The 12090-nt window shown below is 49.4% G+C and overlaps 1 protein-coding gene across 6 annotated transcripts in view; it reads left to right on the top strand.

The window, feature by feature from the left end:
- The window catches only part of EHBP1 (EH domain binding protein 1), a 1903610-nt gene extending 1894071 nt beyond the window's left edge, over positions 1-9539 (top strand). For all 6 annotated transcript variants that reach the window (XM_086927633.1, XM_086927634.1, XM_086927631.1 and 3 more), the window contains one exon: positions 8477-9539. In XM_086927633.1, the coding sequence (XP_086783759.1) occupies positions 8477-8567 (91 nt within the window). In that variant the 3' untranslated portion in view covers positions 8568-9539. The remainder of the gene's footprint in view (positions 1-8476) is intronic.
- Positions 9540-12090: the final 2551 nt, after the last annotated feature.

Here is a 12090-nt window from a genome sequence, read left to right as displayed (position 1 = left end):
ACATTCGGTCCATCACCTGTTTTGTTTGCAAATTCCGCCCTAAGTGCGCTGGGGATGCTCAGACGTGGGTCCCAGGCACTCCACACCACTGGAGTCAAGCTAGCTGGGCTGATGAGAGGTGTTACCTCGAAACCGGTCCGGTCCTCGGATGCTTGATTCCGTTCTGGGAAGTACATGGCTTTTGTAGTTCGGACTGGACTGTTCCCATGGGGCACAGGGTCAGAGCTGATTTGCATATCGCCATTGTCTAACCCGGGGTGGTGTGGAGTGCAAAAAAACGATGGATTTGGGCCCAGATCTTCGGACTGGGGTGAATGTGTGACATTGATCCACATTCGGTCCATCACCTGTTTTGTTTTCCTTGCTAAGAAGCAGCACCCTGAGGGCTTACCAGCTCAGTCCATTGGGGGGAAAGCTGCGACAATGGCGTTGGCTCAAGCGTACCAGTCCTGGACATCTGCCAGGCAGCAACGTGGACGTCTTTGCACACATTTGCCAAGCACTGCTGCCTGTGCAGTCAGGTCCGCAGGGACGGGCATTTTGCCCGTTCGGTCCTGCAGCACTTATTAGTGTGAGAATTCTGACTGTAGTCCACCGCCAGGATGGTATGGCTTGGGTATCTATTCAAAGGTAAGAAATCTGCAGCTAGAAGTCTCTGTCAGATGAAGAAGTTACTTACCTTCGGTAACACATTATCTGGTAGAGACAGTCTATGCAGATTCCTTACCGGCCCCCCATGCCTCCCCCGCTCTGCGAACTCATTCATCCTGGCTACGGTTGTTCTCTTTTTCAGGGCCCTAGTTATGACAGACGTTCAAGTCAGTCACTTCATAGCTCTGTGCTTCTGGAGTGGAAAAGTGAAAGTACTGATGATTGCGTGCCTGGTTGGCGCCTAAATGGTTGATTGCGACATCCTAACAGATGATGTCACACGGAGGCAAATGGAGCCACCCGGCAGTGCGCACAAGTAGTACTGCTCACGCAAAGGTTTCTGGATCCAGCCTGACGCCTGGAATCCTCAGCTAAATATTGTCTGTACCAGATAATGCATTGGAGGTAAAAGTGAGAGGTACCCCTTAACAACAGTCAAGGTAAATAGGGTTAACCAACCGAAACAAAGGAGAGATTCCCTTGAGGAGAACTAAATTGACTGAGCTAGACAATTAAAACCATAACAAGATTCACGTGTATAAAAATAATTCTTACAATTTATTGGTAATACAAACATTAAAAGAGTGGACACTTGAGGAACCACTCAACAACAAGTTAAAACAAGAGAGAAACAATAAAAAAATAATTGACATTCAATATTGACCAGCAAAATTGAGACACTAAGACAGAAAACAGTAAGACATTGAACTTGTGCAATACTGGGTGTATATTCGAACTCTATTTCTGACACCTGAGTTATGTACACCACAATACAGTATATCAACAGAAATGTCCGAGTCATGAATTATACTAAGTGGTGCGTCGACGCGTTTCGGTGGTTTTCCACTATATTATCCACCTTTATTAAGACTACTCTTGGTATCTGTCGTAGTATAGGGGTCAATGTAATCACCCTTGAAAATCCGCTTTTGGGCGTAGTGAGATTTCAATTATTTTAATATCAGAATGCGATGTAAGAAGAGATGTTGACTTTATATATCCACTTTAAAATCGCATGTTTGAATCTGGCTAAAGGTAAAATGCTCCTGGTGCTAGAACATTTAGGTGTTAAATACAGGCAATCCGAAATAGTTGAGCCCCATAAAGCGTTTTTTTCTTTCTTGTCAAAAGACCAGAGGCGCCTGTGTCATGTCCTTGCGGTGTGAACTCGTGTTTCACTATTCAAGCGGATAGGACTGCTTGCTTCTCTGGTTGTTTGAAACCCTTTTGATTAGAAAGCCAGGGGCGCTTGCATCGTATCTTTGCGATGTGAAGGAATATTACCTTTATGTAACGCGAAGTACTGCCTGTTTCTCTGGTTACTGGTTATTGTTTCTCTCTTGTTTTAACTTGTTATTGAGTGGTTTCTCAATTGTCCACTCTTTTAATGTGTGTATTACCAATAAATTGTAAGAATTATTTTTATACACGTGAATCTTGTTATGGTTTTAATTGTCTAGCTCAGTCAATTTAGTTCTGCTCAAGGGAATCTCTCCTTTTTTTCGGCCAGATAATGCATTACCAAAGGTAAGTAACTTCTTCACCAGCTCTGAACACGGCCCTCACCTTACCAGTATCCAGCTTTCAACACTGTGCCCCTGCCGCTAGCACCAGCTCTGAGCACGGCCATAGCCTAGCCAGTATCCAACTTTTCAACACTGCGCCACTAGCACCAGCTCTGAGCATGGCCCTCGCCTAGCCAGTACCCAACTTTAAACACTGTGCCTCTACCGCTAGCACCAGCTCTGAGCACTGCTTTCGCCTAGCCAGTATCCAACTTTCAACACTGAGCCCCTGCCGCTACCACCAGCTCAGAGCACGGCCCAGGCCTTGCCAGTATCAACTTTCAACACTGCGCCCCTGCCTCTAGCACCAGCTTTGAGCACTGCCCTCTCCTAGCCAGTATCCAACTTTCAACACTGCGCCCCTGCCGCTAGCACTGTATCCAACTTTCAACACTGCCCCTGCCACTAGCACCAGCTCTGAGCACTGCTCTCGCCTAGCGAGTATCCAACTTTCAACACTGCGCCCCTGCCACTAGCACCAGCTCCGAGCATGGCCCTCGCCTAGCCAGTATCCAACTTTCAACACTGCGCCCCTGCCGCTAGCACCAGCTCTGAGCACTGCTCTCGCCTAGCCTGTATCCAAGTTTCAACACTGCGCCCCTGCCGCTAGCACCAGCTCGGAGCACGGCCCTTGCCTAGCCAGTATCCAACTTTCAACACTGCGCCCCTGCCGCTAGCACTGTATCCAACTTTCAACACTGCGCCCCTGCCGCTAGCACCAGCTCTGAGCACTGCTCTCACCTAGCGAGTATCCAACTTTCAACACTGCGCCCCTGCCGCTAGCACCAGCTCTGAGCACTGCTCTCACCTAGCGAGTATCCAACTTTCAACACTGCGCCCCTGCCGCTAGCACCAGCTCCGAGCATGGCCCTCGCCTAGCCTGTATCCAACTTTCAACACTGCGCCCCTGCCGCTAGCACCAGCTCGGAGCACGGCCCTCGCCTAGCCTGTATCCAACTTTCAACACTGCGCCCCTGCCGCTAGCACCAGCTCTGAGCACGGCCCTCGCCTAGCCAGTATCCAACTTTCAACACTGCGCACTGCTAGTGCTCTGAGCACTGCTAGTATCCAAGTTTTGGCTCTGAGGCCGTGGTTCTTAGAAGCGCTCTCCTTCAGCCTATCAACACTGTGCCGTCCCCCCTCCCCCAACCAACCATTGCCCAGCTCTTAAGACTGCACTGACCCAACACCTCGGGCTCTGAACAGTGCACTCATTCTACCAGTGCCCACCTGTTAACACTGTATATACCCTGCAGTGAACACTGCACTCCTCCGCACAGTACCCATTTATGAACAATCCATCCCTGTAGCCAGGGCCCACCTCAAGTCTGTACTTAATCCACTACTTCTGCAACCAATGTTCCCTTCTGAATACTGCGGCGACTCCAGACAGTATCCAGGTCTTGGCACAGACGGATCGGACTGAGCTGCCTGTACCTTTTGAGCAGGACTCAGTGTCATTTGCATAAGGGTTGTCTCTTGAAGTGGCATAACGAGCAAATAAGCGGTGGGGGGAACGCAGCAACGAGCGACTGCAGTGGCTAAGACATTTGCAAGGTATCTACCCGTCACTGTATCCCCTGCAACGCAATGCAATACACTCTTTTAGCACCGTGCACCTCTAACCACTTGTGCCCCTACAAACAGTGCCAGTTGTGGCCACCGCGTCCTCACACCAACACCGCTCTCAGCAATGCACAATTCATAGCTCTAGCCAGACCGTGGGCACTCAGTGTCCTCTTCAGCAGGCTTCCATTTCAAAGCAGTATACCCTGCTTCCACCACACTGCCACAGCAGACATTGCCCAGGTCTCAAGCCGCTCACCACTCTGAGCTTTCAATTTTTAGTTTGCAGTCTCAGCCATTGCCGTGCCTGACCATTGTCCAACTCTTACCCACGTGCCCTTTAAACCAGAGCCCACCTGTCAGCCCTGTACCGATTTCCCCAGTGCCCTGCTCTCTGCTCCTCCAACCGCAGCCCCGATCTCTGGTCCTCCAACCAGTGCCCAGCTCTCTGCTCCCTGCAACCAGAGCCCAGATATCTGGTCCTCCAACCAGTGTCCAACTCCCTGCAACCAGAGCCCTGATCTCTGCTCCTCCAACCGGAGCCCCAATCTCTGGTCCTCCAACCAGTGCCCAGCTCTCTGCTTCTCCAACCAGAGCCAAATCTCTGGTCCTCCAACCAGTGTCCAGCTCCCTGCAACCAGAGCCCAGATCTCTGGTCCTCCAACCAGAACCCAGCTCTCTTCTCCTCCAACCAGAGCCCAGCTCTCTGCTTCTGCAACCAGAGCCCAGCTCTCTGCTCCTGCAACCAGAGCCCAGATCTCTGCTCCTGCAACCAGAGCCCAGATCTCTGCTCCTGCAACCAGAGCCCAGATCTCTGCTCCTGCAACCAGAGTCCAGATCTCTGTTCCTGCAACCAGAGTCCAGATCTCTGTTCCTGCAACCAGAGTCCAGATCTCTGCTCTTGCAACCAGAACCCAGCTCTCTTCTCCTCCAACCAGAGCCCAGCTCTCTTCTCCTCCAACCAGAGCCCAGCTCTCTGCTCCTCCAACCGGAGCCCCGATCTCTGGTTCTCCAACCAGTGCCCAGCTCTCTGCTCCTCCAACCAGAACCCAGCTCTCTGCTCCTCCAACCAGAACCCAGCTCTCTGCTCCTCCAACCAGAGCCCAGCTCCCTCCAACCAGAACCCAGCTCTCTTCTCCTCCAACCAGAGCCCAGCTCTCTGCTCCTCCAACCAGAGCCCAGCTCTCTGCTCCTCCAGCCAGATCTCTGGTCCTCAACCAGTTCCCAGCTCCCTACAACCAGAGCACAGATCTCTGGTCCTCCAACCAGAACCCAGCTCTCTTCTCCTCCAACCAGAGCCCAGCTCTCTGCTCCTGCAACCAGAGCTCAGCTCTCTGCTCCTGCAACCAGAGCCCAGATCTCTGCTCCTCCAACCAGAGCCCAGCTCTCTGCTCCTCCAACCAGAGCCCAGCTCTCTGCTCCTGCAGCCAAAGCCCAGATCTCTGCTCCTGCAACCAGAGCCCAGATCTCTGCTCCTGCAACCAGAGCCCAGATCTCTGCTCCTGCAACCAGAGCCCAGCTCTCTTCTCCTCCAACCAGAACCCAGCTCTCTTCTCCTCCAACCAGAACCCAGCTCTCTTCTCCTCCAACCAGAGCCCAGCTCTCTGCTCCTGCAACCAGAGCCCAGCTCTCTGCTCCTGCAACCAGAGCCCAGCTCTCTGCTCCTGCAACCAGAGCCCAGCTCTCTGCTCCTGCAACCAGAGCCCAGATCTCTGCTCCTGCAACCAGAGCCCAGATCTCTGCTCCTGTAACCAGAGCCCAGCTCTCTTCTCCTCCAACCAGAGCCCAGCTCTCTGCTCCTGCAACCAGAGCCCAGATTTCTGCTCCTGCAACCAGAGCCCAGACCTCTGCTCCTGCAACCAGAGCCCAGCTCTCTACTCCTGCAACCAGAGCCCAGCTCTCTACTCCTGCAACCAGAGCCCTGCTCTCTTCTCCAACCAGAGCCCTGCTCTCTGCTCCTCCACCCAGAGGCCAGCTCTCTGCTCCTCCACACAGAGGCCAGCTCTCTGCTCCTCCACACAGAGGCCAGCTCTCTGCTCCTCCACCCAGAGGCCAGCTCTCTGCTCCTCCACCCAGAGGCCAGCTCTCTGCTCCTCCACCCAGAGGCCAGCTCTCTGCTCCTCCACCCAGAGGCCAGCTCTCTGCTCCTCCACCCAGAGGCCAGCTCTCTGCTCCTCCACCCAGAGCCCAGCTCTCTGCTCCTCCAACCAGAGCCAGATCTCTAGTCCTCCAAACAGTTCCTAGCTCCCTGCAACCAGAGCCCAGATCTCTGGTCCTCCAACCAGAACCCAGCTCTCTTCTCCTCCAACCAGAGCCCAGCTCTCTTCACCTGCAACCAGAGGCCAGCTCTCTGCTCCTGCAACCAGAACCCAGCTCTCTTCTCCTCCAACCAGAGCCCAGCTCTCTGCTCCTACAACTATAACCCAGCTCTCTGCTCCTCCAACTAGAACCCAGCTCTCTGCTCCTCCAACCAGAACCCAGCTCTCTGCCCCTCCAACCAGAGCCCAGATCTCTTCTCTTCCATCCGGAGTCCAGATCTCTGCTCTTCCATCCAGAGTCCAGCTGTCTGCTCATCCAACCAGAGACCAGCTGTCTGCTCATCCAGCCAGAGTCCAGCTGTCTGCTCATCCAACCAGAGTCCAGCTGTCTGCTCATCCAACCAGAACCCAGCTCTCTTCTCCTCCAACCAGAACCCAGCTCTCTTCTCCTCCAACCAAAGCCCAGCTCTCTGCTCCTGCAACCAGAGCTCACCTCTCTGCTCCTGCAACCAGAGCCCAGATCTCTGCTCCTGCAACCAGAGCCCAGCTCTCTGCTCCTCCAAACAGAACCCAGCTCTCTGCCCCTCCACCCAGAGCCCAGCTCTCTGCCCCTCCACCCAGAGCCCAGCTCTCTGCTCCTCCACCCAGAGCCCAGCTCTCTGCTCCCCCACCCAGAGCCCAGTCTCAGCTCCTCCAAACAGAGCCAGATCTCTGGTCCTCCAACCAGTTCCCTGCAACCAGAGCCCGGATCTCTGGTCCTCCAACCAGAGCCCAGCTCTCTTCTCCTCCAACCAGAGCCCAGCTCTCTACTCCTCCAACCAGAGCCCAGCTCTCTTCTCCTCCAACCAGAGCCCAGCTCTCTTCTCCTCCAACCAGCTCTCTTCTCCTCCAACCAGAGCCCAGCTCTCTTCTCCTCCAACCAGAGCCCAGCTCTCTTCTCCTCCAACCAGAGCCCAAATCGCTGCTCCTGCAACCAGAGCCCAGATCTCTGCTCCTGCGACCAGAACCCAGCTCTCTTCTCCTCCAACCAGAGCCCAGCTCTCTGCTCCTCCAACCAGAGCCCAGCTCTCTGCTCCTCCAACCAGAGCCCAGCTCTCTGCTCCTCCAACCAGAGCCCAGCTCTCTGCTCCTCCAACCAGAGCCCAGCTCTCTGCTCCTCCAACCAGAGCCCAGCTCTCTGCTCCTCCACCAGAGCCCAGATCTTTGCTCATCCAACCAGAGCCCAGCTCTCTGCTCCTCCAACCAGAGCCGAGCTCTCTGCTCCTCCAACCAGCCCAGATCTCTACTCCTCCACCAGAGCCCAGATCTCTGCTCCTCCAACCAAAGCCCAGATCTCTGCTCCTCCAACCAAAGCCCAGATCTCTGCTCCTCCAACCAAAGCCCAGATCTCTGCTTCTCCAACCAAAGCCCAGATCTCTGCTTCTCCAACCGGAGCCCAGCTCTCTGCTCCTCCAACCAGAGCCCAGCTGTCTGCTCCTCCAACCAGAGTCCAGCTGTCTGCTCCTCCAACGAGAGTCCAGCTGTCTGCTCCTCCAACCAGAGTCCAGCTGTCTGCTCCTCCAACCAGAGTCCAGCTGTCTGCTCCTCCAACCAGAGCCTAGATCTCTGCTCCTCCAACCAGAGCCTAGATCTCTGCTCCTCCAACCAGAGCCCAGATCTCTTCTCCTCCATCCAGAGTCCAGCTCTCTGCAACCAGTGCCCATCTCTCAGCCATGTGCCCTTCAACCAGTGACCACCACTCTAACCAATTTGGTTCCTTCACTCTCCTTTCATTGCTGGCTCTTCAACCAGGGGCCTGCTCTGAGTCCATGCCACTTTAACCTGCACCAGAACTCAGCCACATGCCCTTCAACAGTGTCCACCTGTATCCTGCTCTCCAGCAACCAGTTTCAGCTCCTGTGCCCCTCCAGCCAGCGGTCACCTCTCAGCCCTGCTCCACTTTAACCATTGCTCAGGCCTGTGCCCCTCAACCAGTGGTCAGCCCCTTGAACCAGTGCCTAGCATTGTGCACTCTACAAAGTTGGTACGGCGCAGATGCCAGCTCTGCTTCAAGCAGTGCCCAGCCCTCAGCTCCTCGACTAATACCCAGCCCTCAGTTAGCCCTGTGCTCCTTCAGCCAACGGCCATCTCTCTACACTCTACAGTGTCCTTAGTGCACTGCCCGCTCCCCGCAATGTCCTTCAATCAATGCCCAACTCACTGCTGTGCGCCCACCTCTGTACGCTGCCAACCACTGCCCAGCTCTGTCACGAGACCTTTTAACCCTGCGCCCAGCACTGTGCCCTTGGAACCAGTGTGCAGTTCAGTGAGCCCCTGCCCTGCCCGGCCCGCCAAGCTCTCCGTTGTAAAGCGCTGTGTGATCTGAGCGTATTGTAAGGTGGCAGTGTGCAGGAGTGCACCGGGAGGTGGCAGTAACGTTGTTTTCTGTACACACAGAGCGGAGGAGGAAGATGAACACCTGGAAAGGACCCTTGAGCAAAACAAAGGCAAGATGGCAAAGAAGGAGGAGAAGTGCAGCCTGCAGTGACTGGGCCTGTCCGTGGTCACCCCCAGCCGGAGCTGCCACATGGCGAGACCGAACCACGTGCCCTGGAGTGTCGGCGCCATTTTACTTGTGTTCGGACACTTTTATCTGACCTGTATTTTACTTTCATTTTATACTGCTTTCAGATTTACTCTGAACTCTAGTTTTACTGGGATTGTGTTTGTCCCCTGAGTTTTTTGTTTTTTTCTGCTTCTTTCTTCATTAGAATAAGCAGGACAGATTTGCACATGAAAGGTCTCTGGCAAAAAGGTGTGTTTTGCCCTCGGTGACCTGGGACTATGTCCGACATTTTGTTTTGTTTACCTATCAGTTTTAAAAAAAAAACTTTTAACAGCACACGGGTCGATTTCTTTATATTGGTCTTTTTAATATTAACATGAGCTTAAAAAGGGTGGGAATCGAAGTGGTGAAAAAAGAATTCTAAAGTAATCATTGTAAATGACAAGTCACCCCATCCGGCCACGTTTACTACTTATTCCGATGCATTATGTACAATCGAACTGTTTAAAGTGCTTTCTTTGCAGGTGTTCATCGCCGCGGAAGTTTTTACTCATTTTCTTCGTGATTATGGTGTAAAGGTCGTCTGAGCTGCCCGCTACGGAGGGTTGTTCTTTACGGTGTGTGCTGTTTAACACCCCCATCTTGGATTCTGTGTTTACTGAAACAGCGCCAGCCGGCGCCATGTTTGTGGGCTCCCTATTTATTCTTTCCGGTCCCTTCCCACTCTCTCGGGCGGACATTTGCTCCAGAACGCTGTTAATATTTATTTCTGTATACTCTGAACGAAAGTCTTACAGCCCTGTGCATACCCCCTGCCCAGTTTGGCCTCATGCATACAACGCTTGTCATGGTTTGCGCGAATGGTTATGTTTATTTATTACAGTATTGAGTCATATATATATATAAACACATATATATACATTTTCAATAAAACCGGAAACTTCTTACCAAAAATGACGCTTCTGTTTTTTTCTATAAAGTGCTACCACTTTGAATATTGCGTTTGTAAGTCTAAGTATTGAAAGAAGAACATAATGAGATAGAGCCTGCCCTTTAACTAATGTATGTCTCCAAAGTATGTATGCAGAAGTGGTTTACATATTCTATATCAATATATAGATAGATAGGTGCCGCATAGCATATATATTTATGTATACACACACACACATATATATATATATATATATATATCACTAAATATACAAACACGCCAATTGTACAGCTTAATATCATTGTGTATGTATGTTACATGCTTGGATTACGCAAAATGCAGTGGTATAAAAATCCATATTTCTCAGAGACCCGTAAAACACGTAAAGAACTTCCCATGTAATTGTGAAATATGGATTTCATCATTATGAGGACAGCTCCAAAGTCCCTGTACAAAGCCTTACTATTGGCTGGGCCATCCAGGCGTATATTGTAATGTAGGAACAAATTCAGCAGGACAGTTATATAAAGTATGCTCCATTATGTAGCACTTTCTCTGTAGTTGTTTGATGGACATGAGCTACAGTCGTGTATTTCTCGTGTTTCCTTAAGGGGCACGTTATATGGCAGATGTGGTAAATCCGTAATTATGTGGAAAACCGCTAAAGCTCCAGGTTGTTGCATCTGACAGTTGTCCATTCTTTTAGCAACAATCCATAATAGAAAGGTAAACAAAACCTGAACAGTTTAATTTTAATTAATGATTTTTGTTAGCTGAAACTTGTAGAGAACAGCTTCAACAATCTCACCTGTCTATACACAGAATACGTTTGTAACAATTTCAAGATTTTAATTTTACCTTTTTAACTATAAAATCATGTTTTTCTTCATTGTCCTGCAAACAAATTGTGAGTGTAGGCCTGTATTTTGATTACTGTTTTCAATAAATATTTCCCTGTGTGAATATAAAACCATCTCAAGCTAAGTAACTTCAATCAAGTATCAACAAATGCAATACTGGTAACATGTGTATTCATATAGGCCTTTGTTGCCATTTCCAGGTACTGCTGCCATTCAGGCTTGTGGTTATGAAGTCATCAGAATCTCTCGGTGCCAATATTGGACCACATCACACAGTTACCCACTATGTATCTAAAGTGTAGTATATATGCAGATGTAGAGAGTATAGTATGCAATTGAGTGTGCTTCTTGGGAGTTAGGTGAGTCGCCTCCCCAGTATAAATAAATAGGTACATGCAATCTGTAAAATAAAGTGATTTTTTTTCTTGTCACTTTTGCTGTACTGTAGTCGAGAAGGTGAATTTGAGACTAGGAATGTAGAAATAATTCTGTGACTGCATTTAAGAGGACATTTCGTCTGAATAACGTATTATTGGGCCACATTTATTTTCATTGCCATGGCGCGTGTGTATATATATATATATATATATATATATATATATATATATATATATATATATATATATATATATATATATATATATAGAGAGAGAGAGTGTGTGGGGGGTGGGGGGGGGGAGCAGACTTAACGTGTAACTGTAATACGGGACTGTATTGCCAGCCATTGAGGGGTTCTGGTTACATTTGTAAGCCACGAGGACGAAGGCTTAGTAGTATATAAATGTCACCTGAATCCAAGGATGGCAATATAGGAGTATACTAAACGTTACTCGTTATATATATATATTATATTTAAAGCTTTAATAATTGATTTTAGTACTCTTTAGGAATATGTAAAGCATTTGAGAGTCATTAGTGCTCGTTGCTAGCCTGGGACTGCAGGTGTGTGTCTGTCTTTTGAGAAATGTGTGTTTTTGTTGGGGATAATTTGCAGTAATTCAAATGTGTTTTAGGCAGCCGTGTCTAGTATTAGAAGTCAGATTTTAATTGCAAAGTGCATTGTAAGGAAATTAAAAGCATTTTTAAATGGTTTTTTTAATATATTGGCACTATTCAGTAGGTTTAACAAGACATACGGAAATAAATAAAGGGCAAAACAGGGCAGTACATTTTTGCTGACAAAGTTCTGGATTTCCATTTATTTTCACACTCTGGGGCAGATTAGTTGGTAGACATCAAGGGTGAGATTGTCAGGTGTGCTTGTTAAACTTCCGAAAGCAGCACTTATGTTGTGAAAGTTTTTACCAACACTGACAAAAAGAATGAAAAAGTTCAACTACCTTCATTTGTGTAGGAAAGCTAAATATCCTGTAAATGAATTCAGCACTGCGAATTACAGGAATTACTAGTTTCTATAAATACCAGCTTTACATCACTGGCAAACATTTAATATGAAGACGCACTAATGTAATATATTTATATATGGAGATGAACAAGAGCATTGTTTTGAGCCCCAGAACTCCAATATTTAGCTCGCTAGATACTCTGTATAGACACTATATCTATATAGTGAGCACTTCTTCTGGTTTTATTTTATAAGTTGTGACTATTCTTCATTTAAAGAGTACTTTTGCACCTGTCCACATCGAATGGCGTTTGTTGGTGGAAAGCACAGGCAACAGTGTATAAAGCGTCCAATGATCTGGGAGCACCG

This window comes from Lissotriton vulgaris, chromosome 6, assembly GCF_964263255.1.
Source record: "Lissotriton vulgaris chromosome 6, aLisVul1.2, whole genome shotgun sequence".
Taxonomy (NCBI): Eukaryota; Metazoa; Chordata; class Amphibia; order Caudata; family Salamandridae; genus Lissotriton; species Lissotriton vulgaris.
The sequence above is the reverse complement of the archived record's forward strand: the minus strand, read 5'-3'. Positions and strand labels throughout refer to the sequence as shown.